A 19,303-nucleotide genomic window follows, 5' to 3' on the forward strand; every position below is an offset into this window, starting at 1 on the left:
GCTTTTATATTTACACAAGCTTTCCCATTCATGGTAAAGTCTTCTATGTTTGGCAAGGTTTATTTTTTTGAAAGTTTATTTGATTAAAGGTGAGGTAGAACCACCGCATACCCTTGATGCAATGGTCACTCCACAAATATAAGTGCTTGTGAGGTGTGGGGGGCAAGAGCCGGGGTTCAACTCTCTAGGAGAGAGTTTCACACACATATATACTTATATTAGGTTAGAGTAGAATTCTATCTTGTAAAAAAAAAAAAAAAAAAAAAGGTGATGTAGAAAAACAACTTTAAAGTAAAAACTTTAAACAAATAAATCAGTATTTTACTTGCTTAAAGACTAAGATTTTTCTTCCATTTGCTTAAATTTCTTTCCAATACTTCTTTCTGGAACATGTTAGCCTACTTTTTTATCTTCTTTTTTTGTTACAAAGTGCCTTTTTGATTAGCAAAATATTAGTACTTTCCCCTATTTTTGGCAGAAAGCAATTGACTTTAATATAAAGTAGGATCCCCCATATTCTCCAATAATTCGACTCTAAATTTTTTTGCAAACTCAAATTTGGCCTACCAAAATGTAACATATTTCCAATTCAAACTAGTTCAGCTAATGGGGGCAGATTTCTAAATTACTAACTACATAACATAACCTAATATATCCAAAAATTGTATTAATCCATGTGCCCTGACCATGTGACTGTGTGTGATAATTTTGGTCCTCGCTGCAAGTCAAGATCTGAAGCAACAAGTTGATAATTTAGTATATATAGTAATTTGTTTTTGTTAGTTTAATGCATGCTTGAAAAAGAGGCACACATTTTTATAGATGGAAAAGAAAAATTATTATTTCCTAGGTCAAGAGCACGTGTGATGCACATTGTCGATGGAAAAGAGACAAAATTTTATTGTTTATTAGTTTATATGGAAAGGAGGAAATTAGTAAATCCAAGATTGATACTTGATACTTATGATAATGAGCATGCCAATTTGATGCGTACGATTTACAATTATGTGTTTCGGACCTTAATTTTTTAAATGGTCCAGCCACATATGTAAGATTGTATATGAAGAAATAACTTCTTTGATGAGTATATCGAAGGATTCAATGTGAAATGGTCCCAAATTCATGTAATAGTCACCATTTTGGCATTCAATATCCTCTTTGTTTGGTACTGCCTTTGATGGCTTCATTACTTTTGTATATATGTGTCATGTTGTATTTCTATTTCTATTTTTATTTTTTTTGGTGAAAATGATCGGACTTTGGTGCAATGGTAAGTTCTACACGTACAAGCTATGTGTAGCGAGTTGAATCCATGAATCAGACTCTTCAAAATTGGCCTAAAATTGCCTATCAACCACCACTCTCATACGCTACACAAACAAAAACCTTCAACACTTTGGACAACCTTATTTTTCTTTTTAGTTTCTTTGCTTGTTGCAATGTAAAAGGTTTAGTTGACCTTTGACAAACTCAGATTCTCCAAGAGACATAAGGGCTAAAAAAAAACATATATTTTGCTGATTAAAAAAATAATTGTGGATTAGAGAAGGTTTTGAATCTAAAATCAGCTTAGATTGCAGAACAGAAGAGGATGCATAAAGCATGTATTGTCCTTTCATTGTTGATTGTAGATGTTTCTGTTAAGCATTAAAGTGATACCAAATAAAAAAGAATTCATTTAAAGGATCAGCATTCTTTAACTGAACATTCTATAACACCACCGAGAAGGAAAAGCTAGTTTGCTCTGAAAAATCAACCAATTAAATGCTGGAGACCATTTTAGGGGAAGCAGAAAGAAAGCACAATGGTGAAACATGGCAAACCAAGCAAGAACCTAAACATCACAAATAATAATTTAAAGACTGTATTGCGTTAGTTTTTTTTATAATTAATATAATGTGTTAGTTGCTGATATGTATTTTGCAGAAGAGTTAGGTTAATAAGTGCTTTAAGGGCACAAGTTAATAGTTTATTTTAAAATATACATATATGAGCTATAATGTACACTTTTGAAAAAAAAATTATTATTTTGAACATACAAATTCATTATAATTGTGAGTTTTTATTGGTGTTGATACATATTTTACTTTGTTCTAAAAATTGGTATAAAAAATGTTATTTAAGAGAGTATTAAATATACCCAAAGTAGTATCCTTAGGGGTTCGCCAACCAAAAAAAGCTTTTGAAAGATAAAAAACATTGTGTATTACTATATTATAGGGTAAAATGTTGGGGAGATAACATTATGAGAAGACTCCAATTAAATAGATTTAAAAAAAAAAAAATTATATATTTTATTATAGATCAATTGAGTAATTAGTATAACATATAAGAACTATACTTAACCAAATGCTTAATCCGATGAGTTTAGATCCACTTTGTTATATATTTAGGGAAATGGATACTCGTTAATAATCCATTTAAAGAAAGTTTTTATGGAAAATGAAAAAAATAGTAATTAATATTTTAACAACTTTTTTCATTTCCCATAAAAGTGGTATCAAAAGGCACTCGTTAAACATGACCCATATATTGATATAGGCATATACCAACATAAATCTTATGTACAATTCATTAAGTAGCTGCATCGTTCAATAAGTCACATAAAGAACCACATAGAAGATAAGATAATGTCTTCTGTGTTGTATTAGTAAATGCAACCATGTGGTTGGAAACCTACGAAACTACGTTTTACCCTTACGTATTTGTATATTGCCAAATGGAACAGAAGTTCGAGCATAACGAAGAGAGAGAGAGAGAGAGAGAGAGAGAAAACAAATCAAAGCAGGCTGAGGAAAGGGCCAAAAGAACCCTCTACTTAGTCACCATCACTGAGGTAACAGATCCAACCGTTCCTTTTGAGGATTATATATCTGAATGAAAAGTTCACTTATGAAGAAAATGTAAGAACCAAAGCATCACAACAATTTGAAAGTGTTATATACACGTTTTATAACAAAGTTAAAAACAACCTTCTATGTATAAATAACAAGACCTACATACACATGAAATGGTAGAGATACAGAAACAGTTTTCAATATGCTACTTGGAAGTGCTAAAAGAAGAGGGGAAAATTTGTGGGAGCTGAAAACTTCATCTCAGACCTTCTTCTTTCTTCTTTCTTAATCCCAAAGAATGCTCTTTGAAAATTTGTTTGAAACTGTTTTTGGCTTACTACTGCTTGCTGCTTAGTTCAGGGACTTCCTTTATGCTCATCTCTACCATTTCAACTGCATTGAAACCTCCATCTTCTGTGGCAATTGTAGATTGAGAGTCAATCCCACACCCTGCTTGGATTTCCTTGAACATTGCCATGACTTGAATCATTGTGGGACGCCGCCATGGCCTATCATCCAAGCAAGCACAAGCCACTTTTAAGTGTTGTAAGAGCTCAATCTCTAGGGTGGGATCCTCTTTCATTAGTTCTGGATCAAAAACATCACTTATTTTCAATTTGGCATGCTGTTTCACCCACCCCACAAGATTGTTGTCACCAAAATCAGCTGAATCAGTTGGTCTTTTCCCGGTTAGCAGCTCAAGCAAAACTACCCCGTAACTGTAAACATCACCTTTTGTGGAACATCTGAAGCTCTGATAGTATTCAGGAGGGACATAGCCAGGAGTACCCGCTAGAGTGCTGACACTCAAATGAGTATCCATCGCACTCATAAGCCTGGCCATTCCAAAATCAGAGACTCTGGCTTCCAAGTTTTCATCAAGCAGTACATTGCTTGATTTCATGTCCCTGTGAATGATATGTGGGATGCAATTATGGTGTAGAAAAGCCAAACCCCTCGCAGCCCCAATGGCAATCTTCCTCCTTACAGTCCAATTCAGCTTGATCCCAGATTTCTTTGGGTCATGTAGAACATCTTCTAAACTTCCATACCTCATGTACTCATACACCAAAAGCCTTTCCTCTCCTACCTTGCAGTAACCCAGAAGCGGGACAAGGTTCCTGTGCTTGATTTTCCCAATGGTTTCCATTTCAGCAGTGAATTCCCGATCACCCTGTCCGCTGATGTGTATTAGTTTCTTGATGGCCACAATGCTTCCATCTTTCAATTGAGCCTTGTACACATCACCAAAACCACCAGACCCTATAAGGCTGTCGTTATGGAACCCATTTGTTGCATTAAGAAGATCAGCAAAAGTGAGCTTCCGAAGCGGCTTCTCAAATGTAGCAAGGTTGATGCTTAACGCTTCACGGGCACCAGTTAGCTTCCAGCTAACATTGGCTGTGCCTGAATGAGATCGACTATCAACATAACCATCAAACGACGCATCCTTCTTTTTTCTCCTTTTCTTGGTCTCAATAGCAACTATAATCAGTCCAACGATACAAAATAGAGAGAACAACAATCCCATTGCCACACTCCCCGCAAGGGATGCTTGTCTCCTATGAGACTTCTGATGCTGTGAATTCAAACCCGAACTCGGATCTTCACCACATTTGGGAAGAGGATAGCCACATAACCCTGAATTATTCTGAAATCTAGATGCTGGAAATGTTTCAAGCTGACCCATTTCAGGAATCATTCCACTGAGATAGTTATTAGACAGATCAATCTCAGTAAGCAGGGACAATGCAGTCAAGGCTTGTGGAATTGGCCCTTGAAGCCTATTGCTAGAGAGATCAAGAATGTTAAGACTCCTTATATCCCCAATCTCCTGTGGAATTTCTCCAGAGATATTGTTATGTCCCAAATTCAATATATATAGATACATAGTACTCCCAATCTCCTTTGGAATACTACCAGACAACATGTTGTATGAAATATCAAGAAAAATGATTGACCCATTGTTGTAAAATGTAGGTTGCAACTTACCTCCATACACTCTAGTGAAATTGCAAGGATTCCTGGTTGAAATCCTATTCAGCTGCTCTTTATTAATCCCAGCAAACTCTAGCAAATTCCCAGCTCCATGACACTCCTTACTCCCATCATTCTTGATGTACACATAACTCTTCTGACTCAAGTACTTCACTGCAATACTACCTGATTGCTTGAAAAGCTCAGGTGGAATAGTCCCATTCAACTTATTAGTATTGAGATCCAACCATATCAAGCTCTTACAGTCCCCAAGTTCAGGTGGGATCCTCCCAGAGAAAGAGTTATTACTGAGTTTCAGTATTGCTAGCTTTGAAAACTGACCAATCCACGCTGGAATCTCACCACTCAATTTGTTGTTTGACAAGGAAATCCAATTCAGATTGGTGCAGTTGCTTAGCCCAGAAGGAATAGTCCCTGTCAGCTCATTGAAGTCTAGGATCAGATTCTCAAGTGTCTGGATGTACATGAGCTCTTGTGGGATTTCACCTTGTAACTTGTTCAACCAGATTATCATATCTCTAAGCTTTGACAAGCTTCCCAAGCTTGGAGGTATAGTTCCCCCCAGGCTATTGAAGCTCAAATCTAAAGAAACCAGTTGTGAACAGTTGCTCAAACTTGAGGGAATTGAACCTGTGAACAGGTTGTTCTGTAAGAAAAGCTCTTTCAAGTTGGTCTCAGTGCCTTGACAGAGAGCACTAGGAATAGAGCCAGAGAAATTGTTGGCACTAAGATCCAAAGTCTCCAATTTCACTAGCTGAGACAAAGAATCAGGCAGGACACCAGAGAAACCATTCAAGGACAAGAACAGCTTCTTTAAAGCTCCCATCTTGGTAAAAATATCGATTGGTAATTCACCTGAGAATTTATTCTCAGATATATCCAAAGATTCCAAAGAAGAACAAGCGCCGAAACCACTTGGGACCGTGCCAGAGAGGTTGTTGGTTGAAAGGTCTAGCTCTATGAGGTTGGAACAAGCAGTTGAAAGCCATAAAGGAATTTCACCAAGTAATTCATTGTCAGCTACATAAAGAAACTGCAGGTTTTGTACTGGGAGAACTGGAATATTACCACCGAACGGGTTGCTGGATATGTTCAAGAAGCTAAGTTTGTGACAGGAAGAGAGTGAGTGGCTGATATCACCAAAAAACTTGTTGCCAGAGATGTCAAGGTACTCCAAAGCTAAACAATCGCCAAAGGAAGGAACAACCACTGAGAAATTGTTGGATGAGAGGTCTAGATGTTTAAGGGTCTCACAAGTGGCTAGAGTTGGGCCTATCTCACCAGTGAGCTTGTTTCCCTTCAAGACCAACCATTGCATACCATTGCAGCTGGATTGGAAGAGCCAAGTAATCACGCTTGGACCTGAGAGCTTGTTGTTAGAAAGATCAAGTACCTCAAGATTGAGTCTTGGTGAGTCTTTGAGGAAAGAAGAGTCTAGCCCGTTGTTTGAGAGGTTGAGAGACTTCAAACTCGAGCAAGAACCCAAGTTGGAAATGTCAGAGAGAGAGCCAGAGAGGGAGTTTTGAGAGAGATCTAAGGTGGTTAAAAAGGTGTTACATTTGGTGAAAGAAATGGTGCCTGTGAGATTGATGCCTTTTAGAACAAGGGTCTCTAGGTGGTCAAGGGAGAGAAGGAAGGTTGAGACAAGGCTAAAGTTGGTGCCTAGATGGGTAGAGCTAAGGTCTATGGAGGACACCAAGGAGTCCTTGCAAGTAATGCCAGTAAAGTTACATGTGTTTTGGTTTGGAAGCCAGTTGGAGAGGAGGGTTGGGTTTGATACACTGGCTTTGAAGTTGAGAAGCCGCTGGGTGTCTTTGTAGGATGAGGAAGTGGTACTACCTTGGGAAGCTTGGAGAGATAGGAAAGTGAGGGAGAGGAGGAAGAGAAAGAAGGAGCTGAAAGTTTTCATTTTTGAGTTTATGAGTAGAGCAGTGGGTGTTTGTGCTTTAGGGTCTCAGAACTGCCATCAGAGAGAGCTTAAAGAAAGCTCTGGTTTTTGGAGAGAAAGTGGGTTTTGGTGTCTTTGGAAGAGAGAGAGAGTGAGAGAGAGAGAGTCAAAAGTCTGAGTAAGGATGGTAAGAAGGGTATTTATCAAGTGGGGAGAAGTGAACACAGCTGTTGCTCACATGCCATGTGACCCTCTCAGCCTCTTACACACTCTCTCTCTCTCTCTCTCTCTCTCACACTAATAAACACCATCTGGATTTTTTGCATTGTTTATGGAGCAATAGAATAACATTCATGTCTCTCTTTGTCTGTCTTATTGGTGTGCAGAGAGCTGAGATTAGGGGATGATGGGGTTTAATTTGTTAATGCTAAAATATGGTTTCTCTCTCTAGAAGTAGAAGGTAGTCTTCTTCTTTTTTCCCTTGCTTTTTGCTTGCTCTTTGATTCTCTCTCTCTAAAACTGTCTCTTTGTCTCTCTAACTTTTCTATTCTTTTTTTATGTACGTGTGATCAACGATTGATCCATCACTGTCATTAATGGAGATTCTTTCACTTAATTAAATGATTCTTTTAGTTCACGAGGGATTAATTTCATGATTTTTGGCTGTTAGTACAATGTATATAGGAATAGGAGTACCTTTTTTTTCTTTCTCTTTTTCTTTTTCTTTTTTTTTGCTGAATTTTCTCTTTTTCTTTTTAATTAGTTGAGCACCCGTCTTTTTTATAGGTTTAAAATGAGGCGAAAAGGCTACTACGAGGCAATCCTCATGATTTTACAATGTACCCTACTTAGTTTCAAAGTCATCTCTCACCCATTAATTACTATTGTAAACTTGTAATTATCTTTTTATTATTATTAAGAACTTGTAATAATCTGTTTATTGCAAGTTGTAGCCATTCATTCCAAAATATATGAATTTAATCATATATATTTTGATGATGCAATTGGTTGCATGTAACGGTAGCGGAGAGAAGAAACATTCAACAAAACATAGTTTGAATAATTATCAAAAAAAAAAAAAAAAAAAAAAAAAAAAACAACGTAGTTTGAATAATGGAAACTCTTCAATGCTTAAGTCAAATAAGATAATGAACAAATCATACATGTGTTTAGCCTATATGCCTCCTTCTAAGGTATTTTTAAGAGCATTTTTCTCCTTAATTCCCATTGGAGATTAAAATTCAAAATGGGGCAAAAATCTATCTTTTATACAGAATTCTATAAATTTCACAATTACGTAAGCCCCAAGATTTGCGATTACAAATTGACATTAATTTGCAATGTTTATCATATTTGTCTAAATCAATATCCAAATTAATATACAATGTTGCTATCCACAATTAAAGGGAGGGGCATTTGTAATGAACACTCAAAACCATATAAATTATACTTAATGTCCCTCAAAAAAAAAAATATTTAACACCCTAATTTATCTACCAAATTGTTAATTTAGATCATTTGTGGACAACACCCTTTTTATCTAGTAATTTATAGTGAAAATTAAAAATACCCTCATAATTTAAGGTGAATACTTTTAATGAACCCTTTTTGTTTCACCAAGTTTTTATTAATTACATTTTCTCATTTGATTTTACCTCTCATTTAGATTTTGATTTAGTTTTCAGGTGAGTTGAGGTATATACTAAAAAATTTTGCTTTGCTTGAAACATCATTACATTTGATTCCACGTGTGACTTGAGAATCTTTCATCAAAAGTAAACATAGCACTATAGCCTCTTTTACAAATCTTTCTACATGTCAATGTAGTATAACCCTTCTGTGCAACTTTCCACTAAAAGCCTTTAAGACTAAATTTAGCACTTGGACAGTTAGGATCCCCTACATTTCACAATCAAAATTTTATATTTTTAATTATTTGAGGGTATACATAACATAAAATCATTTAAAATTTTAAACATTCATCATCAAATTTGTAAACTCTAATATACGCCATAAAATGAAGTGTTCAAACTTCATATGAAATTGAGAGGACGTTGCTTTGACATTTGGGTTGGAAAGTTTGGCTTACATGACTCACAAAACACATTAAAGGGTTTAAATTGGTTTATTGTTGTCTGCTAGTATTATATTTTTCTATATAGGTAAACAACCATGGATCTAAATTTGTCAGATCCCCACTCATCCAGGCATTTATATTATACTGGCACACAAATTGGTCAAACACGCTAACTCTAAAACTCGCAAAAGATATGCAAAGCAAAAGCAAAGCTCGTGTTTAAAGCACACAAACACAAACACAAACACCCCTATACCAGCTCACGAGAAAAATTCCTAGAATTTGTTTATTATTCCATTTCCATTTTATTTTTCTTTTGAACCTACCTCAAATATATTCCCGCACAAGCACAACCACATTCCATAATGAATTTGTAAACAAGTGTGTTTCTTTTATCATTCCTTTCATTTGTGTCATCAATGCACTCATTAACAACATCCATAAATAAATATAGGGAAAATTTAATAAATGCCCTAAGGGTCATTGATTTAAGAAATAATTTTAGAAACTTTTTTATGATAAAAGAAAAATAGGATTGATTTTTTTTTTTTTTTACAATTTTTTATATTGAGAAGTGCTATGTCCATAACATGTTCACAACATTTTCATAACAAATTATAAGTGATTAATTGTTATTGGTTGAAATTTGAATATATCACTGAGATTTTTTTTTGTCCCAACAATAACAATAAATAATAACCTACCACTTATGATTTGTTGTGAAAATGTTGTAGGCATAACATTTCTCTTTTTGATTTTTTTCTGAAGGTTTGATAAAAGCTTTCCTAAAATTATTCATTAACAAATATCCTACAGACACCCATTAATCAACTCATAAATGTATAATACTAACAACATTACTTATTTCACAACTTGCTTAGTTTTTTTTTTTTTTTTTTATATATATATATATAAGGATACTCACTCAAGTACTAAGTTGTGAGTGGTGGTGTGTTCTATTTAACTTAACTAATGTCTTGACATTGATGAAAAGAGAATAGAAATGCAACATCTACAATATTTTTACAAGAAATTATAAATGTTAAGTTGTTATTAGTTTTAATTTGAATTCACAACTTAAATTAATTTTTTACTCACTCATAACAATCAATAACAATCTCTTACTTAAAATTTAATGTGAAAGTGTTAAGAAAATATTATGGACTTAATATTTCTCTAAAAAAGATAATAATAATCATCATAAAACAAATCTTATAACAAAAAATATTAATATTTTAATAATAACGAGCAATTATCATCAAATGTATTGGATAGACAAAGAAACTCTACTTCTTTCTTTTTTTCTAAACTGATAGACAAAGAAACTTATTACTCGTTACCATATCCATATAGTATCACATCCTATCCTATGTACTTTTTTGCTAAGCTCCTATCATATGTACTAGGCAAGAAGGGATGGTAAATTTTGCTGTGTTAAATTTATGTTTTTTTTTTTTATTTTTTTTTTTTGAGTAAATAATGTTTGCATGTTTGTTTGGTACTCGAAATAAATCCATGCACCGCTACTAGCGCTCGTGTACCCAAAAAGGCTGCCCCAAACACTGAACATTATTTATTATTACAACAAAATTTACCCCCATGCCTGTCACTCTCCTTAGTCGCGCGTGTCAATCACTGTCCAATCAATCACAAATCTAAGTCCTCCCTAAGCGACAGAACCGAACACAAAATCTATTTTTAATTCAGTAGTCTATCATGCACCTGACAGTGTCATATTGCACTCAAATAATTGGATCGTGTATCTCACGCGCCATGAGTTCGGTTGCATAATTTTCCACGACCAAATTTTATGTTATGAGGCAATACTGGACAGAGTGTGGTACGGTACGATAAAGCAGGAGAGGGGTCCCATGGGTCTTGTTGAATCCCGACCGCTGATAAGATTTGACGGACAAGATTTACCTATGGAAGTAAAAGCTAATGTACTTGGATGTGTGGGGGACCAAACGCTTGTTTATGTGTATATTCGACATCTAGCAGTGAAATCTAGCGGTACTGGATTTATATGAACTTAAAAAATTACTCTTACTCATTTTGTAGCAGTGAAATCTAGTGGTACTAGATTTTAAGAAGCATTGAGGGTTTAGAAAAGTCATATGGTTTCAGGTGCTTTATTACGTGTGATGTTGCAGATAAACGTGATCCTTCTGTTTATCAGTTTTTTGTTTTTTTTTTTGTTTTAAAGATAATTCTCTTCAGATTGGAAAGAGTTAAGCTTGTATTCAGATCATCAGTGTCTTGTATATGTTAAAATGTGAATATACAGAGTATTTTGATGTATTTAATGCATTAATGCATTGGACACAAGTTAAATCTAATTGGATAAAGGTCCTATGTCCAGTGGCGAAACCACACACAAAGGTGGGGGGGCCAAGGCCCCCCAAAATTTTAAAAAATTAATTTATAGTATGTATATTATTTACATTTTAAAAAATGTAGCTTGTAAAAATTGAAGTTGGCCCCTCCAAATTTTGAGTTATTTCAATGGTGCTCTTGATAGAAAGAGAAATTATATTAAAATCATATAATTTAAGAGGTTTAACAAATTAAACTAGGTAGAAAATGATAAATTTTTGTACATGTCTAATAGAAGAAATATATGACTTTTTTATATACTCATTAAAATTTAGAAAATGATAAATTCTCTTAGTAAATTAATTTATATACATGTGTGTGTGTAGAGTTTTGTCTTAACTAATATATTAGCATCACAACTTGGCCCCTCCAAACCAAAATTTCTGACTCTGCCCCTGCATATGTCCCAACAAGCTGAACTTTGTTGAATAGTGGTTGTTCAAGTTTAACTCGTAAAAAAGGTAAAATATTGAATCTTGTTTTACACTTGAACCAATTAGCCTTCTAATAATGTTCAAGCACAGCTAGTTAAAAAGTTCAAAAACTTTAGTTTAGTTTGGCTCTACTTGATTCAATAGGCTCAACTTGATTCAATAGTTAAGTTAAGCTCGAGCTCAATATAAAGTTCTTGAGTTTGAGATCCAACGCAACTACATTATCAAACTTTTTTATTTTTTATTTGGTTAAACAAGACAAGCCCACCGCTAACTACAGAACCTGATTATCATTATCATCATCATCATAAAAGCCAGTCATTAATTGAATTCAAGTATAAAAATACAAAACACTATTATATCCTTTGTCATTTCTCACATTTATAAGTTCTTTAATAATACGGTTACTAATGAGTGAAATAGTCAAATAGCTTTAAAGCACCTTATCACTTTAATTTGCCAAACTCTCCAAACATGAAATAATTTTTAAGTTAAAGTTATTTATCGCAAAAACACTAAAGGTTAAAATTTAACATCTTCTAGCAATCCCAAACGGGTGCAGTCACTCATCTTAACAAACTCTGTTTCGTGATCTACAACGACACTTGGAAATAGGATTATGGGCTTTAAACTTGCTAGATGCCGCTTGATTGCAAATAAGTCGACCCAAGTTTTTAAAGAGAGACCAATATGAATTATACTTAATTAAGCACAATTTCAGGTTAAGTCCATATTGAGGCCATGCATGATAGATTAAGACAATAACATAATATCACAAAATGTCTTTTTAATTAGAATAGTTTTTGGTAAGACTGAGGTTGGACTATAACTAAAACTCACATGAGTAAACTTTTCTGCAAATCATTCACTTGATACTTCTCCTTGTGTGCATGTCTAGACGCTATAAGCATTCATTCCTTAGATGACAACACTCAAGTAAGATTATCACGATTGGTCATTTGCGTGTCCTTCTAAAAAAAATTTTTAAAACAAGTATAGTGTACTTTTTTTGTGTTCCTCCATAGAGATATCGAGTGTTTAAACCATATTAGCGATATTGTTGTAAGGGAAGAAACAATTTAGGGATTCTATGTTCTAACTTGTGGGCTAAGGTTGAGACTCTTATATAAAATCCAAATGAGCATTTGCATAGTTTGGGGTGAGGTAGTTCTATACTTCAATTTTTTTTATCTTTGTCATATGCTGTGGAATATCTTCTAACCCACTACTTAGAAGTTTATAAAATCATCTATGTGAATTGAATCAAATGAATCATCAAATCATTTAAGCAAGTCATATGATTATTAAGTAGGTTATGTGACTAAAACTATATGTGAGTAATTTTTTAAGTTGCGATATAATGATTTGGAGGAACTTTTCTCCAAATTGATTTAGAAGAAAACTTCATCCATAAAACAATGATAAAGCCAGGAAATAATTACAACAGGTCAAAGTATGGATGATTATTGAAAAATTGAATAGAAAATATGGTGTATGTATGTAAAACATACAAGTTAATACTAAAGTATAATTTTTTGGAAATTGTATTTTAGGTTTCCTAATTAAGTTCAATAATATGGTTGTTATTTTCCAATGTTATAGAACATGATTGAGTTTAACTGTACTTAAAAGAAAGATAAATTTTTTTGTGTTGCATTAGTCAAATTTTATTCAAGAACATAGAGTATAACACTTCATACAAACTATGGCCAAAATGGGGTTCTACCTCTTTCTCACAAATTTTCCAGTAAAATGCCTCATGTTTAAAACTATTTAGAAAAATGCCTCTGTTTTAAAACTCGATTTTTAGAAAATCGAGTTTCAAAGTAAAACTCAATTTTTGGACAATCGAGTTATAGCGAAAAAAAAAAAAAAAAAAAAAAAAAAAAAAAAAAAAAAAATTGTGGAACTTGAGTTCCATTCAAAGAACTCAAGTTCATGGAACTCGAGTTCCAAATTTTTTAATTTTTTTTTTAAGTTTCATTTTGCTATAACTCGATTATCCAAAAATCAAGTTTTACATTTGAAACTTGATTTTTAGAAAATCGAGTTTCAAAACAGGAGCATATTCCTAAATAATTTCAAACAGGAGGCATTTTGCTAGAAAATTTGTGAGAAATGAGTATTTTGCCATTTTGACCTACAAACTATACATAAATTTTGTCCAAACACATATACAAGGGATATGGGTATGGTGAGTTTTAGAAGCCAAGGGGCTATGGAAAGTTGTCATCCCTCCCCACTGAACATGCCACAAGTCACGTTTTTTATGTCGTTTGAAAAAGATTAAACAAACTCCAATCCCTTAAGTTTTGATCTACTTTTGAAGGAGTCATAAATGTCTTGCATTGATGCAAAATTTAAACATCTCTTTATTAAGGAATTGTTTTGATCTTGGGAAAAATATCGTAGTCCAACTTGAAGCCCTTCAATGATTTATAGATCTATTATAAAAACTTCCTTTTACACGTTTCTTTCCACAACCATATTATCATTTTCATTTCAGACTTCTCATTTATATTTTTTCTTCTTTGTACAACTTACAAGTTACAATGTCCTTTTTTTGAAATACAAAATTTAGATACAGTATCTTAGGTATTGTTTTTTAGATTCTCTTCTTAAAATTTAACCATGTGGCCACTTAACCAAAAAATACACTTCCATTGCATGAAAAAAAATCCACATGACAGAATCTTAAAAAGGAAAAAAACAGCATCTAAATACTGTACCTAAGTCTTGCTCTTTTTTTAAACACGTGTATGATAGCTATACAAGATTGAGATTTGTATTTTGATGGTTGGAGGCTGTATTTACATAATGGCCCAATTGGAAAGATAGATCCAGTTCATGTTCATCTGCATCGTTGACATGTGCTAAAACAGTTACGTTGCTCTTTCAAATCACTGTTTTGATGTGTTTACTTGAATGAAATACTTCAGAATCCATATATCTTGAGTGCCATATCGAGTATATATAAATTTATATATTTTAATATGTTTAAATTCAAAATAATAACTCGTTAAGTCGTTATTGTATAAATGTAATAGATTATATAATATTCTTTTTAAGTAAAGAATGATGCAAAAGATCATGGATTTGCTTCTCAAAAAAAAAAAAGATCATGGATTTAAGCCTCATTAAATGCATGTATAATTAATCAATAGAAAAGGATATATATAATTTTTTATTTATGGTTTTCTCGAGATGAATGCTCTTAATTAAGAACCAATGAATAGTTAGATAAAATTGTCCAAGTTAAATCAATGTTAATTAAAGAATGTTTTGACCAATAAATTAAGTCTTGTCAAATTAAATTAATATTCGGTACACATTCTAATAAATTATATTCCTTCCATTCAATGGCCAATACAACCTAAGTTTTACCCTTTTTTGTAAGGATATCCCATGAAACCTTTTTCAAAATTAGAAATCTGTCTTCCTAATAATGTCGTTTCAAATGTGATATTTAGGGACCAAAGAAATAGTGTCATTCCTATTCATTACTGTGCTCATATGTGACATATAACTAATTTTTCAATGAACCTAAAATAATTTCATTAAAGTGGACATGCACCTGGACACAGTAGAAAAGAGCCGTGGAACAATAAATCTAGTAAATCTATAGGGTAAATTTTTTTTTTTTTACAGAATTTGTTGAAATGACAATATATGATTGATTTATGATTAGAAAATTGGTGTTTATGATTAGACTATACGAAAGTAATGTTATGTCAATAATAATTTATCACTTTAATGTAGTCATGAGAATGATGAAGCTAGCACAAAAAAATGAACACCAAAACTATTATTATTTTATTTTGTATATGCGTGGCGTGGATGTGTTCAATTTTTTGTTCTAGCCTCATCATTCTCTCTCTCTCTCTCTCTCTCTCTCTCTCTATATATATATATATATATATATCACTATTTGCTTTTCAAAAATCCAAAAAAAAAAAAACCAAAGTTCCTTTCACACACTTTTTTTTTTCAATAACTCACATTATAGTTGCATGTTACATGCACACATAAATTTATTATGAATTCTATCACTCATAAAAAAAAATCTACTTTGGATAGCCTATTCATGTGTTCAAAGTATATATAATACCCCTTTAGCTCAACAGGCACCATCCAAGGTTCAAACTCCTCCATCCTTAACTATTAAATTATTACAAATAAAAATATCAATGAAATTTCTATATAAATTTTCATCTAAGATGTTGAAGGAAATTAAAAGCGTACGCATGTACTCGTAGTCTATTATATATATTTCTTTGTGTGAATGAAAATGAACTCGCCCGTTGGGTGTGCAATTTGCAGAGCTTGCAAACCCGATTGTGGAAGGTGCTTCCTAGAGAAAAATCTAGAGATATGTTTGGTGCAATGCAATCAAATGAGAGTAAAAAAGTGTTGGATACTATTACCTTTGAATGTAACGATAGAAAAGTGGAGCCAATATTTTGGGTGTGTGAGATTACTGATGGAATTATATAAGAGAACATAGTATATTGGAAAGTGTTGTGAATGAATTTCTTATTTCGGAACTACACAACCCAATATTGTCTTATCCTAACTCCCACCCTTTAGAACTATTAATTGTAAAACTCATATTAAGGTGTTGGTCCAATATCTGCAATTCTGCCAAATCTAAAACAACAACTCACTGGGCGGACCTGGGTGTGCCACCATGTGTTGTCTGCAAGAGGAGGTGTAAGGACAACTGCCTATTTGCAGGGGTATTAGTTTTGAAAACTATAGTATTTGGCCCTAAACAATGTATTGTCTATTTTGCTGTTGTTGTCACAAAATCAATAAAATCATCAAGAATTAACTAGTTTGAGAAAAAAAAATGTTAGTTTCACGATTTTTTTTATTACAAAATAAACTAAAATTTAATAAAATATAAATATCCAAAAACTAACTATTAAAGCATATAATATATATTTTTATAATCCGAAGAAGTTATATGATTTTTTAAGTAAGAATTATCTTAAAAATATGTTTGGATAATTTTCTATAAGAAATAGTGTAAAGGGGAGAAGAGAGAAAAGAATATGAAAAATGTTTTGCTTGTGTAATATTGCAATGAAAAATGTTTTGTTCCTAAATGAATAATGTTAAAGATATAAAATTTTTCAAAACCCTTTCTATAACTTGTTAAAATAACAAGTTGTGATTAAAGTATTATCACAGAGAAACACAACTTTAATTATCAATTTTTTCAATTGTTTGGATCATTTTATTATTTAATGGAAAGAAAAGGTGAATCATAATGTCAAGAAGTTTCTCAATATATATATATATATATATATCATGCAACAAATTTAGAATTAAAAGAATTTTCAAAACTTTTTTTCATAGTTAATTATGTTACTTATTTTGATTAGTGCACAACAAAAATAATGTTAATGATGAACTCATATAAAAATGATATTACTCAAATCTTAATTTATTATGTTATTAAGTTAGTGAAAAAATTCATGCAAAATAATACCATGTATCTAGCATTTTTCAATGAATACAAAATCAATAAGTCCAAGCTATACCCAAAAAAAGAAAATTACAATTTTATTTTCATAACGATTAATAAGCGGTTATGATAAATATTCAATAAAAATTATGTTAGTAATGAATTTATAAAAATGATTATCACAACTTATTAGCTCAACGGACATTAAAAAATAATATTAATATTTTGTTTCGTTCTAATACTGCAAAATTTATCACAAAACACCTCAAAGGCTTACACTTTTCAACCTCGATTAAACGAAGAATAATACATATTATGTGAAATGGAATATAAACTTTTGGGAGAGTAATATTATATATAAAATAAATTTTACAATTTTATTATAACAATTAATTTGACAAACTTTTATTAATTCGCATTTAATTTACTACTAACATCTTTTATTATTTGTTATTAGCAATCTGTCACTCAGTTAAAAAAATTGGCGTGGAAGGAGAATTACTCGGCATGTGTCACATAGTGATACTCTGTGATAGGGAGTAAAAGGCTTTTTTACTGACCAGAAGGACCTAAAAAATCTAATGATTTCACTCAAAATGTCATGCAGTCACATGAAAAATTCTTCTTAGATGGTCATGGTGGTGCTGATATAACTGTCAGTCTGTCACCATCTTACACTCTCTCTTCTCTCATATTAAAAGTAAGAGGTCATATGGGGACCCACACAATGCTATCATTTCCCAAGTGGGGCCCAGCCATGATGGGCTTCTCATCCAAATTGAATAAATGGGCACTGAAAAAATGAGAGAGATGGGGTTGGGGTTGGGGTTGGGGTTGATTGATGATGATGATGATGATTAAGACGGTGTTTGGGTGTGGGACCCATTAGGCTGCAATCAACACGTGCCCATGTCCATCTTGCTTACGTGGACCAATTAAACTCTCTCTTCTTATCCCCACCGTTTACCCCCTTTGACCGCTCCGTCACCGACAGCTTGCCCAGCCTGTCACCGTTACTCTAGCTACATTTTTTTTTTTTTTTTTTAAATCACTCTGGCTAATTCGTATTTGGAAAATGAAAATTATTCAGAATTTCAATTTTAAAAAAATTTTAAATTTTCTTGTCCAAGCAATTTGTTTTTTTAGCAATACTAGAGACACCAAAAATCTCATAAATTTTGTCATAATTTATCACGTGGCTAATTGTGAGTGATGAAAGTAAAATATTGGATCCACACCTCCACCACTTATAACTCGTCATGTGATAGACAATTTTGACTAAGTAAAGTGTTAAACAACAGTGGAGGGAGGTAGAATTGGAATTTACTAAGGAATAGATGGTAGATATTTAGATACCACATAAGTTATTAGTCCCACTAAGTTAACTGTTGAATCTCATTTAACATATAGTTTTAAAAATTAAAAAAGTCGGGAGTATTTGACACTTCATAAATAGTGGTGATAATAATTTGTTCGTAGTGTTGATGTTATGGTCATTGGCGTGATGGTGGAAATAGTAATAACAGATGGTGGTTGCGTGTTGGTGTTTTCAGTGATGCAGTGGTGGCTAGCTATATATATGCTGGTGCTAACAATGACAAATTAAGTTGGTGGTGATGGTGGTATTGATAGTGATAACTGGTGACGATGGTGATGGTTGTAAAACTAATTACGTAGAGAGTTGTGGTTAGTTGCATAAGATGGGTAATTGTTGGTTTAATTTGTACAACAATACCGTACTCCATATAGTTTAAACTTTAACATCGATGCCTAAGAAGAAGAAAATTATGTTCAAGGAAACAAATGAAATTGAAATGAACTTAAGAAATTTTGAAGGTTGTGTAAAATGAAATCTGCCATGAAGATCTTTATTCTCTATCCAAACATAGTATTATAATGGTCTTTACTATTCAAGCTTGAGTATTTTCCGACTACATATAAAGTATTTATTGCTAACATGCTTTTGGAGTTGCATTAACACAACATAGACAGGAAAGAAAGAGAAGGCAAAAGAGTGAGAGAGAGAGAGAGAGAGAGAGAGAGTAACAAAGAAAACACCACACGTGCACAAACACGCGGGGGCAGAAATTATTGGAGGTTTGTTCGACCCACTTCAATGGTGGGAGGCCCACTTATGGGGTTGTGTTTATGTGTTAGATTTTGCATTAGATGCAACTTTCTTTTCTTTTTTTCAAAGAAGAAAAAATATGGTGGGGTGCATAG

General features: G+C 32.8%; 1 protein-coding gene across 1 annotated transcript; it reads right to left on the reverse strand.

Annotated features, from left to right (window-relative positions):
- Nucleotides 1–2,918: 2,918 nt before the first annotated feature.
- Nucleotides 2,919–7,168, reverse strand: LOC126733278 (protein BRASSINOSTEROID INSENSITIVE 1). The gene has a single exon (XM_050436511.1). It carries the CDS (start codon nt 6,742–6,744, stop codon nt 3,175–3,177), a length of 3,570 nt encoding a protein of 1,189 aa, XP_050292468.1. The 5' UTR covers nt 6,745–7,168; the 3' UTR covers nt 2,919–3,174.
- Between the last annotated feature and the right edge of the window lie 12,135 nt (nt 7,169–19,303).

This window comes from Quercus robur, chromosome 6 (genome assembly GCF_932294415.1).
Source record: "Quercus robur chromosome 6, dhQueRobu3.1, whole genome shotgun sequence".
NCBI classification, from domain to species: Eukaryota; Viridiplantae; Streptophyta; class Magnoliopsida; order Fagales; family Fagaceae; genus Quercus; species Quercus robur.